We start from the raw sequence: 21,484 nt of genomic DNA, 5'->3' as shown, positions 1-21,484 counted from the left end.
CAGCACTTGCCCCTACAGTCTGTCAAGGCTACACGGGGGATCTTTGTATGTATGCGTGTCTGAGTGTGAGTGTCTGAGTGTGTGTGTTAATGTGTGTCTGAGTGTGTGTATGTATGCGTGTCTGAGTGTATGAGTGTCTGAGTGTGTGTTTGTGAATGTCTGAGTGTGTGAGTGTTTGAGTGCATACCTGTCAACCCATACGGTTTACCCGTATTCCTGTACAGGGAAATTTAATTTTCAGGTCCATACGGCGTACAGCCGTTTCAATACAGGCAACAACAAAAAATTATTGTCTATTTGTTTGTGTTTCTCCCTGATGATGGAACTTTGTAGGATGAACGTTGATATTTATAAGGGCACGGGGTGACCAATAAAGTCTTAATTGGTCTGTAATAAGGTAGGCACTGATAAGGGGTTGACATTTACGTGAGTATGTGAATATGAGCGTGAGTGTTCACATGGATACATGCCAGCTTTGTGTGAAAAATTATTCAATGTTAAATGTTTATGCTGCTCTTAAACACACCGTGTAGCTTCCCTAAATTAAAAAAAACGTCAGCGCAAAGGACTATTTACAAAACATCCGTGGTTTACCCAATGGGCTAGAAGCACGTGGTCACAATTTTGAGGTTTATTAAATACATTTATTATCCCACTCAAATTGAATGGAATTCATCAGAAACCCCAAAATATTTGTGCGTCGAATTTTCCAAAGTTATTTTTCCCCCCCACCGGGGTATCCAGAACGTCGTCGACAAGTGAAATGTTTGAAACCACAAATGCCGCTAAACCGCGCATCCCATTAGTCTGCCGGTATGCGTATATAATTCTTGGTGGCTGAACGCCTGATTAGCTGCGTATAGAGTTCGTTCGTGTGTGTGCACGTGTTATTATTCTGGCGATTGCGTTGTTCATGGATAACGAGCGCACGCGAACACACGCTTAGTGGCGAGGGACTCACGGTGCCAGGGCGCGGGTAGGGCACGCGGCCCTGGTACGCCACCCACTTGTGGCTGGGGCCCTCCTTATGGGCAAAGGGGCCCAGGAAGGTGCGGCGGACGTCCGCCATGCTGTACATGCACACGGCCGAGCCCGTGAACACGCTGCTGCAAGGCCACACAACGCACACGCGCACCTCGTCACCGACGTGCGCAGGGAGCACCAGAGCAGCCGTCAGCCTGCTACGAACCGCGGCGACACGGGCTTCGATTCCCGCTCACGGCCAACGCCAGTGAAGATTATCTGAACCGATCGTGGACCTCCCCTAGGTCGAATCAGCCTCAAATGAGTAGCTGGGTGCGGTGTGTAAACATCAACACTAGGTAGACAAAGACGGCCGGGCGTGGTGCTGGCCACCCACCCCCTTGTGCGCCGTTCCGGCCTTCATAGGTGCTACTCGCTTACTGCACTTGCCCTAACAGTATATTATAGGCTATCTTTGTCTTTGTATGTTTGTTGAACTTCTTTTGCACCGTACGTAGCCAACCATTCGAATCGGAGATGCGGGTGAAGGACAACAAACTGAGCACAAGAAGCAGTTGTCAAGAAATAACTTTTCAATCTATATTTAAAAGTGCGTAGCTCCCAGTGGCGGTCTAATATCGGAAGGAAGAGCATTCCAGACGGCCGCAGAAACGCATCTGAAACACTCACACACTCGCGATGTGGTGACCGATGGCCAGCCAAAAGCCGCTGCTGCGAGGATGACTGGAGTATTGATCGACACAACACAACTACGAGATAAATGATTGCACATAGGTGTGTGTTAGTCACGGAGGAAATATCGTTATCACGTTATTTTAACTCGACATTTAAGGCGGTGACGTGGCACAGTCGTTGCGCTTTGTGCTATAAACTCAGTGACTGGATTCCAAGCCATATTCAATGACGTTAAAGTGATATCTAAGTAAGTAGGGAAATAAAACTCAGCTTTATAGAGCGCCATTTCCACAAGGCCTCACGGTTGCTCTACAACACAATGCCGCTAAAAACCCTTAAACATTAAACTAAGAGTAAAACAAGCCTACACAGATGGATATGCAAGGGAACATTTAAATAAGTATACAGAAAATGAAGCCAAAAGACGACAAAGATGAAGACGAGTGGAGCAGGAGCGGCAAATAAGTCCGCCAGCGTCCCCCACGCCCACTCACAGGTTGTCGCCAACCTGAACAGACCCTGGGCCTCCACCCCATCGTTAACCTGAACAGACCCTGGGTCTCCACCCCTTCGTCAACCTGCACAGACCCTGGGCCTCCACCCCATCGTTAACCTGAACAGACCCTGGGTCTCCACCCCTTTGTCAACCTGCACAGTCCCTGGGTCTCCACCCCTTCGTCAACCTGAACAGACCCTAGGTCTCCACCCCTTCGTCAACCTGAACAGACCCTGGGTCTCCACCCCTTCGTCAACCTGAACAGACCCTGGGTCTCCGCCCCTTCATCAACCTGAACAGACCCTGAGTCTCCACCCCTTCATCAACCTGAACAGACCCTGAGTCTCCACCCCTTCATCAACCTGAACAGACCCTGGGTCTCCACCGCTTCATCAACCTAAACAGACCCTGGGTCTCCACCCCTTCATCAACCTGAACAGACCCTGGGTCTTCACCCCTTCATCAACCTGAACAGACCTTGAGTCTCCACCCCTTCGTCAACCTGAACAGACCCTGGGTCTCCACCCCTTCGTCAACCTGAACAGACCCTGGGTCTCCACCCCTTCATCAACCTGAACAGACCCTGGGTCTCCACCCCTTCATCAACCTGAACAGACCCTGGGTCTCCACCCCTTCATCAACCTGCACAGCCCCTGGGTCTCCACCCCTTCGTCAACCTGAACAGACCCTGAGTCTCCACCCCTTCGTGAACCTGAACAGACCCTGGGTCTCCACCCCTTCGTCAACCTGCACAGACCCTGAGTCTCCACCCCTTCGTAAACCTGAACAGACCCTGGGTCTCCACCCCTTCGTCAACCTGCACAGACCCTGGGTCTCCACCCCTTCATCAACCTGAACAGACCCTGAGTCTCCACCCCTTCGTAAACCTGAACAGACCCTGGGTCTCCACCCCTTCATCAACCTGAACAGACCCTGAGTCTCCACCCCTTCGTCAACCTGAACAGACCCTGGGTCTCCACCTCTTCGTCAACCTGAACAGACCCTGGGTCTCCACCCCTTCGTCAACCTGCACAGACCCTGGGTCTCCACCCCTTCGTCAACCTGCACAGACCCTGGGTCTCCACCCCTTCGTCAACCTGCACAGACCCTGAGTCTCCACCCCTTCGTCAACCTGAACAGACCCTGGGTCTCCACCTCTTCGTCAACCTGAACAGACCCTGGGTCTCCACCCCTTCGTCAACCTGCACAGACCCTGGGTCTCCACCCCTTCGTAAACCTGCACAGACCCTGGGTCTCCACCCCTTCGTCAACCTGAACAGACCCTGGGTCTCCACCTCTTCGTCAACCTGAACAGACCCTGGGTCTCCACCCCTTCGTCAACCTGCACAGACCCTGGGTCTCCACCCCTTCGTCAACCTGCACAGACCCTGGGTCTCCACCCCTTCGTCAACCTGCACAGACCCTGAGTCTCCACCCCTTCGTCAACCTGAACAGACCCTGGGTCTCCACCTCTTCGTCAACCTGAACAGACCCTGGGTCTCCACCCCTTCGTAAACCTGCACAGACCCTGGGTCTCCACCCCTTCGTCAACCTGCACAGACCCTGGGTCTCCACCCCTTCATCAACCTGAACAGACCCTGGGTCTCCACCCCTTGGTCAACCTGCACAGACCCTGGGTCTCCACCCCTTCGTCAACTTGAACAGACCCTGGGTCTCCACCCCTTGGTCAACCTGCACAGACCCTGGGTCTCCACCCCTTGGTCAACCTGCACAGACCCTGGGTCTCCACCCCTTCGTCAACCTGAACAGACCCTGGGTCTCCACCCCTTGGTCAACCTGCACAGACCCTGGGTCTCCACCCCTTCGTCAACCTGAACAGACCCTGGGTCTCCACCCCTTCGTGAACCTGAACAGACCCTGGGTCTCCACCCCTTCGTCAACCTGCACCGACCAGCAGGTGAAGTCTGTGGCCAAGCAACCCCCACGGTTGCCGTGGCATTGGGCTGCCTTCATCAAGCAGATTGCCAAAATGTCTCTAAACCAGCGGTTCTTCACCTTTACTGCAGCCTTGCACCCCTTAGGTTCTCAATCTTTTAGAAATGTATAATGTTAATAAATACATAGCGTTTGATGAAACAAATTAAGTTGTACTTACGTGCCCGTGTTTAATTTGTGTTTCGATGGTTTACCGTCTAAAAAATTCCGTCCATTTATTATACCCCCAGAAAGGGCATCACGCATCCCCCAGGGGGTGCAGCGTGCACCCCAGGTTAAGAAGAACCACTGCTCTAACTGTTTATATTATCTCTTCTTTGTTGATCCACTACAGCGAGCACTTTCATAGGACACCTTACTCGTCATGGTGCTGCCCTCCCCCGCATGATCACAACAGGACATTTGCATTTGAGATGTAGAATACAAAACTAATTCAACCTTAGGCAGCGGATAATTTGTCTTAAAACTGGACTTGAAAATGGGGAGTCATCAGTACAAACAGACGGGGAGAAGGGAGCTCGGGGACAACGGGGAAGGAGAAAACGAGCCGAGCAGAGATTGGCGAGAGTGTCCGCACAAGGTCTCGGTTGATGTGGCAGAGGGCACGGGGAGCGAGCAGAGTGAGACACAGATTCGAGTGGTGCACAGGGACGAGGCGTGGAGAATCTCGAATTATATAAAAATAATATTTGAGATGATTCACAATTGGATTGGGAGCCAGTGGAGGAGATATGAACATCGGGGTGATGTGGTCTCATTTACAGGTATTCCTTAGGAGAGGGTGCCACGGTCGAGAGATGTTAACTACCTCGCCTGGTAAGCAGGCGGTCGTGGGTTCGATCCCCACCCAGAAGCCTCAAAATTTGGAGTTTGCATGTTCTCCCTCTGGTCGCGTAGATTTTTCTCCAGGTCCTCAAGGTTTTTCCCTCCACATTTAGAAACATGCGTTTTGAGTATTTGGCTGCTATTAATGTCCACATGATGATGATAAACAACTTCGTTGAGCTATAATTTGTGGCCTGGTTGCTTCTGAAAAATAGCCGTATAGCTCAGTGAGCCGTACCTGGATAAATAAAAATAGTATTTTAAAAAACGTCTTGTTGGAGTGTTTTGCATCATTTGGTATTTGGAAGTAAGGAATTTGGTCAAGTCCTAAAGGAGACATTCATAATAGTCGAGATGAGAGGTGACGAAGGCATGAAGGAATGTGTCCATCAGCACAGGGGTCCAGCAAGTGCTGGATGCACGCGGGTGGAGGCGTTGCGACTGATTGTGTGTGCTCAGCGTTGAGAGAATGCTGCAGAGAGAGAGAGAGGGAGGGAGAGAACCTTCCGGGTCAAGGGATGTTGATGTTGAAGCGAATATCTTTATTTTAGATGTTTGTATTATTATTATTGTGATTAACTAAAAATGGGGCAGCTTAAGTGCAGAATTTTTGCCGCGCCGTGCAACTTTGTGACTACGTCGATTGGAACGGACAGACAGTTCAACCGTGTGAGGCTCAATGTGCGATGTCATCTTAAAGATTGAGTTTGCGGAAGGGCTAATTCCACTGATGTGCAGCAGAGGGATGTACAAATGCCACTACTTACAGTCTACTTGGACTGGTTCGTGTCTTTTCTTTGCAGAAAGAGGCCCCGTGAGTATTGGAGCAGATACGAAAATTAATTATAACAGAGGAAGCTGATTTGTCTCTATCTTATAGTTAACATTGGAGTGTTTTGTTTCGTTTCTAATAAATCGCATTTTTTATGACTTCAGCTCCATGGGAACCCAGAAATGAAGCCGCGTTACTTCTCCGTACATCAATCATGAACTGTTGTGAAATGCTCTACACAACACATACACACCACTTTGATGGCAAGGCGTCATCATATCCACAACGGCTTTGCCGGTGACGATCAAGTACACTTTACAACTGGAAAATTGTTCCGGCGCTGGAAAACTGTATATCGGGCTTAGTGCATATCACTATTGTTATAATTATAGATCCGCTTGTTTACTCGGTAAAGCCTCATTGAGTCTCAAGAATCTTTTTTTCAGGAGGGTCCTGCCAGGTTTTCACAGTATGGAGCGATGTTGTTGCTGCTACTGCTGCTGTGTGTAATCCCAATTGAGAAAATGGCAGGTATTGTTTTAGCAATGGGATGCGTGGGAGAAAATTGGAGAACCTGGAGGATACCCATGGGGAACAGCGGGTGGGGGAGGGAGAACAAACTTCACGCAGAAAGGTGCCCGGGTCCGGGAATTGAACCCAGGTGCTCCTTGCTGCGAGGCACACCCTGCCGCGCTGAAGCGAAATTTTCATCTGTGCAGAGTTCTCGTCGGGTGCCGCGTTCTCATGCCTCGTCAGTCATCGGCCATTGTGAAAGGGCAGTTGCCCGAGTCATGGGAAAAGCAAGCCTCCTACCTTGTCGTGGTGAAGATCGTGTAAATCACCGGATTCTTCGCATCCCTGGTTTGCAGCAGGTACACGTCCTCTGCAATGAAACCACCCCGCCACAAATGCCTCAGCGAAACTTCGTAGTAGTAATAATAATAAAGCAGCACTTCCTGCACTCTATCGCGGCCACGGTGGTTTGCACACACCTGGGACTTGTTCGTCGAATGAATGCCGTGCGGATTACACTGCAGCCACGAATGTTGCCATCATAATGTTGATGATGGCTTGGAGGGAAACTTTATACCCAAGTGGCCCCTCGGGGCCTTACCCCCTTACATACGTCTGCGGCTCTATAGAGCGCCGATTCAGTTACAGGCGAGGATAGTTATTTGAGATACATTCTATTGAAAATGTGTTTCTTTAAAACTGCAGCGAATGTGAGAACGCACAGATGGATGAATAAGCGAGTACATTAAACGTGATGTCCCGACAGAGTAACTGTACGTTTTCATGGGAAAATTTCGAGCACTTTTTTTTATTAAACTTTTAGCAATGTTACAATTATGTTTTACAAAGGACACTGAGGAAAATGAGTGGGATAAGAGTAAAAATAAAACACTATAAAAAGGTTGAAAAGATATATTGGGAATCAGTAAATATGATTTTTATTTGCAACCCCACATAAAAGTTTGAATACATTTTATATTCTCCCATTTTTTTAATTAAAAAAACTCAATATGTGGACTGGGAAATATGTTTAATTAAAGAGGTAAGGTTTTAAAATATGCCATGTGAGCCACAATCAATCAATGGAAGGGGCTAATCCCAGACTGGTGTAAAGATCACGATTGCGCGCTGAGTGGCTTTCTTTGTCTGACATGAAGAGAAATGCGCGGGTGGAAATTTAATTCCGAGCTATTTATGGGTTGTGCTTGGACCACGTATGTTACGTTATATTTTTCCATCCAAAAAAATAATGTAAATGGAGATTCAAGATATGAACAGTTACCAGATGGTAACGGCAAAACCATTTTTCTTTTGTGGAGGTGCTTTTAATGTAACATTTCGATGACAGGATAACTATTATGTGATAGTTTTACAAATTAAAACACGTACAGTCGTGAACGCACGCGATTTTTTAAGTCAAAACATACGCAGCCTCTTTCTGTCTGCGATTCTGGAATTGGAGCATATTTAACGTTGTATTTAAATGACTCAAATTCTATTATAACTGCGGAACTTGTAAAACAATAAATCACCGCAACTATCATTATCAGGAAATTACATCGGAACTGGCCATCGGCCCCTCGATCACCAACCTGCATTGGTGAAGTATGGTCAAACACCCCCCGTGATCGACATAGCAGGGGGTAGCTTTTCATCCAGCAGTGGATCGACAAGGGCCTGTGACATCCTTTACTGCTACGAAGTTTTGCTGGCTGAGTGGCCGAGGTTCGCGGGAGGTGGCGGCAGTTTGGCGCGAGACAAGCGGCGAAACGCTTTTAACCCTCGCTTCGCCGCTCACTCACTCACACAGCTCGTCAACATGGGTGTCCATGCCGTCCTCACTCACACAGTTCGTCAACATGGGTGTCCATGCCGTCCTCACTCACACAGCTCGTCAACATGGGTGTCCATGCCGTCCTCACTCACACAGTTCGTCAACATGGGTGTCCATGCCGTCCTCACTCACACAGTTCGTCAACATGGGTGTCCATGACGTCCTCACTCACACAGCTCGTCAACATGGGTGTCCATGCCGTCCTCACTCACACAGTTCGTCAACATGGGTGTCCATGCCGTCCTCACTCACACAGTTCGTCAACATGGGTGTCCATGCCGTCCTCACTCACACAGTTCGTCAAAATGGGTGTCCATGCCGTCCTCACTCACACAGTTCGTCAACATGGGTGTCCATGCCGTCCTCACTCACACAGTTCGTCAACATGGGTGTCCATGCCGTCCTCACTCACACAGTTCGTCAACATGGGTGTCCATGCTGTCCTCACTCACACAGCTCGTCAACATGGGTGTCCATGCCGTCCTCACTCACACAGTTCGTCAACATGGGTGTCGATGCCGTCCTGACTCACGCAGTTCATCCAAATGGGTGTCGATGCCGTCCTCACTCACACAGTTCGTCAAAATGGGTGTCCATGCCGTCCTCACTCACACAGTTCGTCAACATGGGTGTCTATGCCGTCCTCACTCACACAGTTCATCAAAATGGGTGTCGATGCCGTCCTCACTCACGCAGTTCATCAAAATGGGTGTCCATGCCGTCCTCACTCACGCAGTTCGTCAACATGGGTGTCCATGCCGTCCTCACTCACGCAGTTCGTCAAAATGGGTGTCGATGCCGTCCTCACTCACACAGTTCGTCAAAATGGGTGTCCATGCCGTCCTCACTCACGCAGTTCGTCAAAATGGGTGTCGATGCCGTCCTCACTCACGCAGTTCGTCAAAATGGGTGTCGATGCCGTCCTCACTCACGCAGTTCGTCAAAATGGGTGTCGATGCCGTCCTCACTCACGCAGTTCGTCAACATGGGTGTCCATGCCGTCCTCACTCACGCAGTTCGTCAAAATGGGTGTCGATGCCGTCCTCACTCACGCAGTTCGTCAAAATGGGTGTCGATGCCGTCCTCACTCACGCAGTTCGTCAACATGGGTGTCCATGCCGTCCTCACTCACGCAGTTCGTCAAAATGGGTGTCGATGCCGTCCTCACTCACACAGTTCGTCAAAATGGGTGTCCATGCCGTCCTCACTCACGCAGTTCGTCAAAATGGGTGTCGATGCCGTCCTCACTCACGCAGTTCGTCAAAATGGGTGTCGATGCCGTCCTCACTCACGCAGTTCGTCAAAATGGGTGTCGATGCCATCAGGGCCCGGCACGGAGCACACCAGCCGCGCCTTGAGGAACGTCGTCCACTTGTTGATCAGGCTCTTCTGCCCTCCCACGTCGTTCTATGGACACAGGCGCGCACACACAAAAAGGTCTTCCCCCATATAGCGTATTAATAGACTGCTGGGGCAAGTGCTGTTAGCGAGTAGCGCACGAGGGGGGTGGGTGGCCAGCACCACGCCCGACCACCTTTGTCTCCCCAGTGGTGATGTTTTACACACCGCACCAGGTACTCTGTTGAAGCTGAGTCGACCAAAGGGAGGCCCAGGCGGAGTTCAGATAATCGTCACTGGTTTTGGCCGTGAGCAGGAATCGAACTCGAGTTGCCAGGATTCTAACAAAGACATCACTAAACAAAAACGCTGCAAGTCCGCACGTTGATCATTTTTGTCTTTAATTTCCAGGTAATAAAATAAACTTCCTTCAATTTCTCTACTTAAAATAAAACATATTTTAGTGATTTAGTCCATAATTGTAATGGTACGTGGAAACACAGGTGGGAGTTTGTTTAATTGCACACAATGCTCAGTTTACACAGCACTCATCCCATTCTGGGGCCACATCAAACACCAGTGGCGAGTGGTTGCTGTATCTGGACAGCGCTCACAACAACGATCGGAGCGCCGGACGGATAAAACACAGCCAGTTGGCACAGTAGGGGCACAGGTCAGTCATCTCAGTCGACCCGTGGCACCTGGGTCTGTCCCGTGGCCTCCTGCCAGCGGGCCTTCGACACTACAAGTGGCCTTAAAGTGCACCTAGCCTGGTATAAGCGCCATGGTGGCATCACCGCCACCTAGTGGCGAATGGCGGTTGTTGTTGTTGTTGACCAGCGCTCGGGTTGGTGACGATGGTACAACGGGCAAGCCATATGCCACGGGGCTACGTGGTGGGCTACGTGGTGGGCAGCAGAGGGCAGTGTAGCACTGTGCAGTACTTCAACACGGAGTTGGCTGTCCCGACCAAAAATATCCATGAGTTTGTTTATTGGGTTAGATTGCGTAAATATAAATGCGTCGTTAAACCCACCACCACCACCAGTCACAGCCAATTCGTAAGGTTTGTCACGCTAACAAAGCGTGCCAATTCGTAAGGTTTGTCACGCTAACAAAGCGTGCCAATTCGTGACTAGTTCAGGACTCCGGTGTGTTGGAGACTACACTGTTCAGTATTCCTTTCCTTGCCCATCTCCGTGGCCTCGGCCTTCACCATCCCACACTGACCAGTGTGGTGAAGTATGGTCAAATTAATGGTACAGCTGACAGGACGCGGGAGGCCTTCGTGCAGCAGTGGATTGACAAAGGGCTGTGTGCACGTGATACAATGTAACTTTACAGGCTCACAAACCGCCGTGCGATAAGGCACGGAGTGCAAAAGCAGCGGTTAACGGAGTCGACGGTCCGTGCAGCATTCCTCGGCGCTTGCTCTCCTCGCCCATTGCACCTCCCCCCGAGTTGTTTCTGATTTCATTTCTCATTCTACCTGATCTCGTCACTCCCCCCGAGTCGTATTCCGTAAAGCGGTGCCATCGCCACGGGCGGTTTCACGAGCAGCGAGGGTCTGCGTGAACTCACCCGGCACACTTGCCCGATGCGCGAGTACACCGCCTTGCCCGGGTGCTCCGACTCCATCGCCGTTTCGCGGAAAAAGAAGTAGACCTTGTCGTCGTCCTCGTAGCCATTGCTCTCGGGAACTCTGTGCGCTGCGATGAACTTCGGCTCTGGAAAAAAACATACATTTGCATTGAACGTCAGTTGAACACGCGGCCAATGATATTCCATAATAGAGGTTTTTTTTGGGGTTGGATCGCGTGGATATAAATGTGTCGTTAAACCCGCCGCCACCCAGCGTGGCCAATCATTAAAGTTTTGTCACGTAAAACAAAACGTGCCAATTGGTTACTCGTTCAGCACTAACTGGTTGTGCATTGGAGAATAAAGCCACGACATTTATAATTCGAGTAGAGTGACGTTTCGCCGGTAATTACAACCGGCCTCGTCAGGCGACAGCGGGGGTTGTGGAGAAATCCTCCTCCTGTTTGGTTTCACGTTAGGCCACAACAAGCGCATGCTGGGACGAACTCTGCGTACGGACGGCCGGTAGATCGCACGCTACACGGGAATCGCGTTATTTGCAAAATGGTAATTAAAAATGTGTCAATTATGCAAGGACGGAAAAGTCCGAAATTGCAGTACCACAATTGCGTGCCGATGCCACCCCTGCTAGATCGGGGTTCTATAAAACCACTCTCAAGAGGGTACTTGGCCTACTCTTCCATGCTGGACAAACGTCTTGGAAAATGTGGCAGGAACCAACGCTCCTACCCCACCACACGTGGCCTGCCGAGAGTGTAACTGTGGTATTATACAAAGCAAACCAGTATACACGTGTGATTATAATCTCGTCCATGAGAGCTGGATTCTTCTGAATTATGTGGTGGGGGGGAAGAAGAAGAAGAAACCCAACAATGATATGACAACGTTTCATGCAATCGCTTTGTAAACCGGCTAAGTTATCAACTCGCTACGCTGAGGGCTGTCCGGAGCTGAAGCCACCATCTCGGCAGCGACAGCTCGGTTCTAGCCCCCCATCCCCCCGCCAGGGCACTGCGACGCCCACCGCGACGTCCACCGCAGCTTTGACTCTCGTGCAGAGGTGACTCTCGTGCAGAGGTGACTCTCGTGCAGAGGTGACTCTCGTGCAGAGGTGACTCTCGTGCAGAGGTGTCTCTCGTGCAGAGGTGACACTCGTGCAGAGGTGACTCTCGTGCAGAGGTGACACTCGTGCAGAGGTGTCTCTCGTGCAGAGGTGACACTCGTGCAGAGGTGACACTCGTGCAGAGGTGACACTCGTGCAGTGGTGACTCTCGTGCAGAGGTGACACTCGTGCAGAGGTGTCTCTCGTGCAGAGGTGACTCTCGTGCAGAGGTGTCTCTCGTGCAGAGGTGACACTCGTGCAGAGGTGACACTCGTGCAGAGGTGACACTCGTGCAGAGGTGACACTCGTGCAGAGGTGACTCTCGTGCAGAGGTGACACTCGTGCAGAGGTGTCTCTCGTGCAGAGGTGACTCTCGTGCAGAGGTGTCTCTCGTGCAGAGGTGACACTCGTGCAGAGGTGACTCTCGTGCAGAGGTGACACTCGTGCAGAGGTGACTCTCGTGCAGAGGTGACACTCGTGCAGAGGTGACTCTCGTGCAGAGGTGACACTCGTGCAGAGGTGACACTCGTGCAGAGGTGACACTCGTGCAGAGGTGACACTCGTGCAGAGGTGACTCTCGTGCAGAGGTGACTCTCGTGCAGAGGTGACACTCGTGCAGAGGTGTCTCTCGTGCAGAGGTGACACTCGTGCAGAGGTGACACTCGTGCAGAGGTGACACTCGTGCAGAGGTGACACTCGTGCAGAGGTGACTCTCGTGCAGAGGTGACACTCGTGCAGAGGTGACACTCGTGCAGAGGTGACTCTCGTGCAGAGGTGACACTCGTGCAGAGGTGACTCTCGTGCAGAGGTGACACTCGTGCAGAGGTGACACTCGTGCAGAGGTGACTCTCGTGCAGAGGTGACTCTCGTGCAGAGGTGACACTCGTGCAGAGGTGACACTCGTGCAGAGGTGACACTCGTGCAGAGGTGACTCTCGTGCAGAGGTGACACTCGTGCAGAGGTGACTCTCGTGCAGAGGTGTCTCTCGTGCAGAGGTGACACTCGTGCAGAGGTGTCTCTCGTGCAGAGGTGACACTCGTGCAGAGGTGACTCTCGTGCAGAGGTGACACTCGTGCAGAGGTGACTCTCGTGCAGAGGTGACTCTCGTGCAGAGGTGACTCTCGTGCAGAGGTGACACTCGCGCAGAGGTGACTCTCGTGCAGAGGTGACTCTCGTGCAGAGGTGACACTCGTGCAGAGGTGACTCTCGTGCAGAGGTGACACTCGTGCAGAGGTGACACTCGTGCAGAGGTGACTCTCGTGCAGAGGTGACTCTCGTGCAGAGGTGACTCTCGTGCAGAGGTGACACTCGTGCAGAGGTGACACTCGTGCAGAGGTGACTCTCGTGCAGAGGTGACTCTCGTGCAGAGGTGACTCTCGTGCAGAGGTGACACTCGCGCAGAGGTGACTCTCGTGCAGAGGTGACTCTCGTGCAGAGGTGACACTCGTGCAGAGGCACAGGGGTGTCACCCCTGGAGGACATGGCCACCGCGGTGAGATCGTCCAACATTACAACAAAGAGTAACGGCTACGGCTATGTTAGTACACACGATCAACAGGAGGTACGGAAACAATGGGCGTGCATGTGCATACGTTGTACATACGTTGATTACCATATAAATAACCCAATTGATACCCATCGCTCAAGGGGTGCTCACAAGTGATGCCATCACATCTACATCCCTCTAATTAAGGAACGAAACAGGAGGATTTCTCTACAAATCTGTCTGTCGCCTGATGAAGCTGGTTGTAATAACTGGCGAAACGTCGTACTCAGATTGTAAATGTTGTGGCTTGGCTCTCCAACACACCGGTTAGTGCTGTACTAGTATACTACACTATACACTACACACTAGTGCTGTACTAGTATACTACACTATACACTACACACTAGTGCTGTACTAGTGACGAATTGACACGTTTTGTTTACGTGACAACCGTTACTTCTTGGTTGTCGGGTGGTGGCGGGTTTAACGACACATTTATATATTTACGCGATCTAACCCAAAAACCTGCATTGTGGATTACAACAAATATTTACACTAAACCCATAGCCATTCTGCTGCTCCGTGTGACACTGGCAGATCTGTCGCAGCAAGGGACGTCGAGCGGACCTCTGCCGGCGCTCGTGCCATAGGGCCAGGATGCGGAACGTGTCCAAGAGTGCGCGTGCGGGACGTGTCCACGAGTGCGCGTGCGGGAAGCGCAACGCGTATGATTGCATTTACATTCAACTGTATCGGTAATGGAAGGATGAATATTTCAAGTGAAGCACTATTTGTTAGATATACTGGCACGTGTTTGCTAGTTATTGCCTTGGGGTGTTTACGTGCAATTGATCAGGCATGCAGGGAATACTACTCCTGGAAGACCCGTTACTCTACTGGAATACATATATGCCACGTAATTTCCAGCAAACACAATGTACACAATATAATTTATTAAGTTCTGTTGTCGTTACTGAACGATGTAATGCCTTCCTCAGATAGGGGCATCGCACAAGCCACTTGTTCTTTCTAAGAACACCATCACCACAACAGTGACAAACATCAGAGGAAAGGCATCGTGGAGCTGATCATGCGGACCCTGACCCGAGTTCAGGACCCACTGTAAAACGAGATCAATAACTGACGTGTGACCGGTTCCCATGAGGGTGGGAGTGTGCTGCGGGCCACAGCGGATGCGCGCCGGGCAGCCACTCATCCACTCACCCTCCCCACCACTGACGGTCACAGGGTCTAGCCCCGGGAGTCGGCGATTGGAGCGATAACAACCCCGCCGCGGTGGTGTGACCCCGAACATCGCGGCGTTATCTTGGGTCGGCTGTGACGAGGCTAATCCCTGCGGAGTCCTTAGAGGATACACTGACGCTGGCCAACAGCGGAGGCTTTGCCTTTCACGTTTGCCCCCATCTATTCCCAATGGCCGCGTCGCGTGCGGTGCACACACTCCTCCTCTGCCCCGATCTCTGCCACGAGGAACTCTATTTGCCATAGTGAGCGCCACGCGAGCTCCCTCCTGCGCCCACGTCGGTCGCCTAGCGTGCAGGAGCCGCCTCCTGCTCCTCTGAGAGAGTTCATGAATTCGAGAGTGGCTTTCTGGTGCCCCACGTTGCTCTTCCTGCCTGTCACGTTCACTCCGCATCACCACCTACCCTCGACATCCCACATCCTCTCGTCATAACTAAATCGCAATCGAAGGGTAGTCGTCTCTAATTCTACGACGCTTGTGTCCAGGTAAACAACATATCTCGAGCGGCGTAAACTGTACCGTTTCAACATTTAAGATCGCAATCATGAAGCACGTGACCAAAACTCGTAATTTGATTGAATTTACATTTTTTTCTAAATCTTCAATGGCAGCTGGATTTAGTAGTTTAATCAATCAAAGCTTTATATGATTAGAATACTCTGATAATATGGTCCACCACTTCCATAAAAATAGTATTCGGTTAAATTGCATGTACGTCCAATTCATTAATACGGGTGTTAGCGTGGCTATGTGCAGATCTCAAGTTTAAGAATGGCATTTGAACAGGATCTACGCAGGATTTGCAGGGTTTGACGCGGCACTAAATGGCACACGACTGTATTATGTGTCTTTGACCCGGGTCAAGTATTAATATAGCTTGTAATGTTCCACACGACGAGATGTCCGCGCGTATTCCATGTCTTATTAGCTCCGATAGGTTCTACATTCATTGCTCCGATAAGTTCCACATTCATTGCAATGGAAGCTATTGTAATAGCTATTTCTACAAAACCACTAATTATTAGATCCGGATTTTTATTTCCAGAACAAGTTCACAGCCAAATTTAATTTGCTGGGGTTTTTTGTACGGTCATTGGTAACTAGGCTGAGCCCATCAATATCTCTGCACTATTATCATTATTATGAATGCGCTTTGTTGCCGAGGGGTGTTTTTATTCTTCCGCGGCATGTTGCGACGTTGACTCGCGAAATCTCAAACAAGTAATTTGCTGGTCGTTTTTCAGCACCAGTTACAGTGCATCATCACCTCAGCTATGGGAGGGGGAACCAGATAACCTGTAGGAAGAACGATGCAAAACAGGGGGAGAACATAAAACATTCAGACGGAAATGAGCTCTCATCGAGATTCGAACCCAGGCGATTCTTGCTGCGAGCCGCCCTGCCGCCCATGAAACACGAATCAGTCGAGGTTCTGTTAGGACGGCAGCAGTGTCCCAGCTGGTGTCGCTGTGAGCATTCACCAGCAGCACCAACAGCACAAGCAGAACCAGCAGCATGGACTGCAGAACCAGCAGGGCCAGTAGCACCAGCAGGGCCAGCAACACCAGCAGCACCAGCAGCACCAGCAGCACCAGCAGCACCAGCAAAACCAGCAGCACCCGCAGAACCAGCAGCACCAGCAAAACCAGCAGCACCAGCAGCATGAACTGCTGCATCAGCAGCAGCAGGACCAGCAGCAGCACCAGCAGCACCAGCAGCAGCAGCACCAGCAGCAGCACCAGCAGCAGCATGAACTGCTCCATCAGCAGCAGCAGGACCAGCAGAACCAGCACCAGCAGCATCAGCAGCAGCAGAACCAGCAGCATGAACTGCAGCACCAGCAACGCCAGCAGTACCAGCAGCAGCACCAGCAGCACCAGCAGCATGAACTGCTGCATCAGCAGCAGCAGCAGAACCAGCACCAGCAGCACCAACAGAACAAGCAGCATGAACCGCTGCATCAGCAGCAGCAGGACCAGCAGAACCAGCACCAGCAGCATCAGCACCAGCAGCAGCATCAGCAGCAGCCGCCTTACCGCTCAGCCAGCGCGAGTCGTGCTGCTCCGTGCGAACGGGCATCCTGTGGCCCAGCGTGCGCACGATCGCGAAATCACGGCCCATGAAGTCCGAGGTGACCCCGGCGTACAACTCCTCTCCTGCACGCGACGCGGAGGGAAGTTCGCCTTCGCAAATCGCTCAACCAAACCACCGGCGTCGTCGGCGGTGCCCGAAGCGTTCTCCATTCTTGAATTCAAATGTGGATGACCGTCGGGTGCTTTGCATTCCGTTATTTTGTGAAGCGAGAAACGCGGCGTCGGGATTCTGTGGGCGCAGCCACGGGGAGTTTGTCGTCCAGCCCACGGCGCGCTGTCAGCGTCGACTCGTCAGCGGCGCGTTGGTGGGCTGCCCCACGTGAACCTGTGCTTTGACCTTAACAAAAGCGTGTACTCGATTCGTTGCACTAATGATTATTTTTTTTTATCTGCAAATCATTACGTGCGTAGGCATTCAATTGCTGATGAAAGTCACATGTCCGCTGCGTCCGCGTGACGTTCCGACCGACGGGACTGTAAAGCGCGTGACACCGGCGCTTGCCGCAAAACGTGCACTGCGACTTGTGGTGAGAAACAAAGTGCGGCGGTGAGACGCATGGCAGCAGCAGCCAGGTGCGAGCCAGGCAGCCGTGCCGGATAGCCACGGCGGGCAGCCGTGCCGGGCAGCCGTGCCGGGCAGCCGTGCCGGGCAGCCGTGCTGGGCAGCCATGCCGGGCAGCAAACCAGGGGGGAGCCGCTGTGTTCCCACCCCAATTTGGCTTTGATTTACCCAGGAATCACCAAATAGATGACTGCAATGTAGCGATTACTGTCACGTTCATGTCATGACGAGGGTTGTTGGGGAACACATTCAATTCAACGTACTGCTGCATGAACTTAGTAATTAAAAAAATTTTTGCAGCACAAGTTAATCAGTATACCCCTTCCTGCAATCATCAGAAGAGAAATCCTGGAGCGATGACTGTTGTTTGGCCTCATGAGTGCCAATATTTAATATCCTGGATAGCAACTAAATTGCACTTACCTACAAGAGTAGATGCAGTCAGCTGGTTGGGGTCATAGGGGCTTTTCCCTCGCCCACTCTCCAGGGAATGCCGCTCGAGGCTGAACTGCTGGTCCTGCACGGAATACGGTGCAAGCGAATCACGGCACGGAACCACAACACGGCACGGAACAACAACACGATATGGAACAAGGTACACTTGCTGGAGCCCCCAGGCCCAATGAGCTTCTCCGTTGTTGGTAATTAACCGAATGCTTTTTGGAGCATGGGCACACGGTGCCATCGTGGACTAGGAATCCACAGCGGACGTAGTGTGCACAAATGATGCTTCATTTAATCACGAAAAGGATATATACTGTATACTGAGAAGACTTTACTGAAAATAACACTGGACTGGTTTTGTGTTGCTTCATTCAGGTGTGGCCTGCGTGTCGGAACCCAGTGGTTACCCAGCGGGAACCCAGTGGTTACCCCGTGGTTACCCAGCGGGAACCCAGTGGTTACCCAGTGGTCCCCCAGTGGTTTGGGTGCCCAGTGCATACACAGTCAGTACCCAGTGGAATAAATGAAAACATCTAAATTAAATCACGACGTTTCAGGCGCAACACAGAAGAAGGACGCTTGTGTTGCGCCTGAAACGTCGTGATTTAATTTAGTTGTTTTCATTTATTTTATTTTTTACCTCCGTGACTTTACCGAAAAAACCAAAGAGTAAGAATCTTTTCAGTCACGAAAGCTTCAAATCTCGAAGTCCCCAGTGGGTTCCCCAGTGGTGTGGGCACGCACTGGGTCCCGACCAGCAAGCAGGAGCCATCTGTGAACACGGCCAACATCGCGCAGAAAAGTCTCTGAAATCGTTTCGTACAGTGCGTTGGCTCGTTACGGTTAAGAGGAATGGGCGAGGTAAAGGGGGCTTGATTAATTGCAGAAGACACAGACCCAAGCAATTAAAGCCAGTCAATTTGTAACCAGGCCAGGGAAATCGGGGGGGGGGGCGATGCAATTAGACTGCTTGGGGACAAAGCCGTCTAATTGGGTCAGGGAGGTGAGGTGGAGACACCGGGAGGGGAGGGGGACGTGGCGTGAAGGGCAGGTAGGTTGGGTGAGGCGGCGTGCGTGTTGGGTAGGCAGTCAAATGTAACAATGCCGTGCGCATTGGGGGGTGAGCACGATGGGACGCGATGGGAGGGGTTGCGGACATGGGTGAGTGAGGAAAGTGATGGTGGTGTGGGCAGAGCAGAGAGGTGGCAAGGTAAGGTGATGGGTGCGTTGGGTAGGGAAGGGCTGGTGGCTTAAATTCACCCTGTCCACAGGATGGGCTGCCCTCTTGGTTTAAAAGTAAACTTGCCCTCGACCTTAAAGTACACTTCACCGCCATCAATGCGTGTGTTGTTATTCCCATCCGTACCCCTGGGGGGTTTGCGCACAGCGTTTCGGAGCTGTTCCCGGGTGGGCGACTGTCAGAGAAAGAGGCTACTACTCAAGGTTCGCGTAACACCAGTACCGGCTTAAGCGAGTGCGGGGACTGTAGCGTATGTTATAAAGGGGCCCTAAATAAATAAAACGCATAAATATTAAAACGTTAATTTTTAACTTGCATAGTAGGATAATTGTATGTTTTTATTTGCTATACAGCCAGATAATACGACAAATCGATATTCTTAAACACCTAGTCGTTCATAAAACTTGAAGGCAGTTTAGTACTATAGTAAAAGAGCAAGTGCAGAATCACTGAACCGGAATTTAAAGCTTGAAATCATTTAGTGCGGGGCCCGTAGCATATGCAGCTACTTTAGCTACTAGGATAATCCGGCACTGCGTAATACAGCAGCAACGCCAGCGTCAGCAGCAGCAGCAGCCAGAATAAGCAGCAGCAGCCAGAATCAGCAGCAGCAGCCACAATCAGCAGCAGCAGCAACGCCAGAATCAGCAGCAGAAGCAGCCAGAATCAGCAGCAGCAGCCAGAATCAGCAGCAGCAGCAACGCCAGAATCAGCAGCAGAAGCAGCCAGAATCAGCAGCAGCAGCAGCCAGAATCAGCAGCAGCAGCAGCCAGAATCAGCAGCAGCAGCCAGAATCAGCAGCAGCAGCAACGCCAGAATCAGCAGCAGAAGCAGCCAGAATCAGCAGCAGCAGCAACGCCAGAATCAGCAGCAGAAGCAGCCAGAATCAGCAGCAGCAGCAGCCAGAATCAGCAGCAGCAGCAACGCCAGAATCAGCAGCAGAAGCAGCCAGAATCAGCAGCAGCAGCAGCCAGAATCAGCAGCAGCAGCAGCAGCCAGAATCAGCAGCAGCAGCCAGAATCAGCAGCAGCAGCAGCCAGAATCAGCAGCAGCAGCAGCAAGAATCAGCAGCAGCAGCAGCAAGAATCAGCAGCAGCAGCCACAATCAGCAGCAGCAGCAACGCCAGAATCAGCAGTAGCAGCAGCAGCCAAAATCAGCAGCAGCAGCAACGCCAGAATCAGCAGCAGCAGCCAGAATCAGCAGCAGCAGCAGCAACGCCAGAATCAGCAGCAGCCAGAATCAGCCGCAGCAGCAGTCAGAATCAGCAGCAGCAGCAGCAACGCCAGAATCAGCAGCAGCAGCAGTCAGAATCAGCAGCAGCAGCAACGCCAGCGTCAGCAGCAGCAGCAGACAGCAACTGGTTGAGAAGCCCTTGGGCTGGAGCTCGCTGGTCTCCGTTGGCCACGAGGTTATTATCCCCCAGATGTGGAAACTCTGAAACACGTGGGCACCGCTCACTGCGTGTTGCTGCGCGCGTTGCTATGTTTGATCTCTGGGAAGAAGCTGACATTGTGGTAAGTGTATTTCAAGGTTTTTGGGTTGGTTGTTTTTTTGTACGTGTATGTGCATTGTGGTATTAAACGCTAAGTTAAGCTGGTCTCTAAGCTGTCACTGATTAAGATTCCCTTGGTTTGCAAACTCGCTGATGTTTTTTTAACCCACCACTAATCCTTAAGAATCCAGAGTGTTTTGGTCTGACTCTACGAGCATGAGGCATTAACGTGGACCCCACATTAACACTGGACCCACATTAACACTGGACCCACATTAACACTGGATCCCACATTAACACTGGACCCACATTAACACTGGACTCTACATTAACGTTGGACCCCACATTAACACTGGACCCACATTAACACTGGGCCCCACATTAACGTTGGACCCCACATTAACACTGGACCCACATTAACACTGGACCCACATTAACACTGGACCCCACATTAACACTGGGCCCCACATTAACACTGGACCACCCACATTAACACTGGCCCCACATTAACAAAGGACCCCACATTAGCACTGGACCCACATTAACACTGGACCCCACATTAACACATGATTCTACATTAACGTTGGACCCCACATTAACACTGGACCCACATTAACACTGGACTTTACATTAACACTGGGCCCCACATTAACACTGGACCCACATTAACACGGGACTCTACATTAACACTGGACCCCACATTAACACTTGACCCACATTAACACTGGGCCCCACATTAATACTGGACCCCACATTAACACTGGACCCACATTAACACTGGGCCCCACATTAACACTGCACCCCA

The 21,484-nt window shown here is 51.3% G+C and overlaps 1 protein-coding gene across 7 annotated transcripts in view; it reads right to left on the bottom strand.

Annotated features, from left to right (window-relative positions):
• Positions 1-21,484, bottom strand: part of LOC144943612 (semaphorin-3A-like) — a 163,023-nt gene that overhangs the window by 14,069 nt on the left and 127,470 nt on the right. For 5 of the 7 annotated variants that reach the window (XM_078871223.1, XM_078871228.1, XM_078871224.1 and 2 more), the window contains 6 exons: positions 17,926-18,019; positions 16,884-17,003; positions 10,975-11,120; positions 9,348-9,462; positions 6,522-6,591; positions 962-1,106 (listed from right to left, as the gene is read on the bottom strand). In XM_078871223.1, the coding sequence (XP_078727349.1) occupies positions 962-1,106; positions 6,522-6,591; positions 9,348-9,462; positions 10,975-11,120; positions 16,884-17,003; positions 17,926-18,019 (690 nt within the window). The remainder of the gene's footprint in view (positions 1-961; positions 1,107-6,521; positions 6,592-9,347; positions 9,463-10,974; positions 11,121-16,883; positions 17,004-17,925; positions 18,020-21,484) is intronic. The other 2 variants (XM_078871229.1, XM_078871227.1) reach the window with 1 other exon arrangement.

The sequence above is a fragment of the Lampetra fluviatilis genome, chromosome 32, assembly GCF_964198595.1.
Source record: "Lampetra fluviatilis chromosome 32, kcLamFluv1.1, whole genome shotgun sequence".
Lineage (NCBI taxonomy): Eukaryota > Metazoa > Chordata > Hyperoartia > Petromyzontiformes > Petromyzontidae > Lampetra > Lampetra fluviatilis.
The sequence above is the reverse complement of the archived record's forward strand: the minus strand, read 5'-3'. Positions and strand labels throughout refer to the sequence as shown.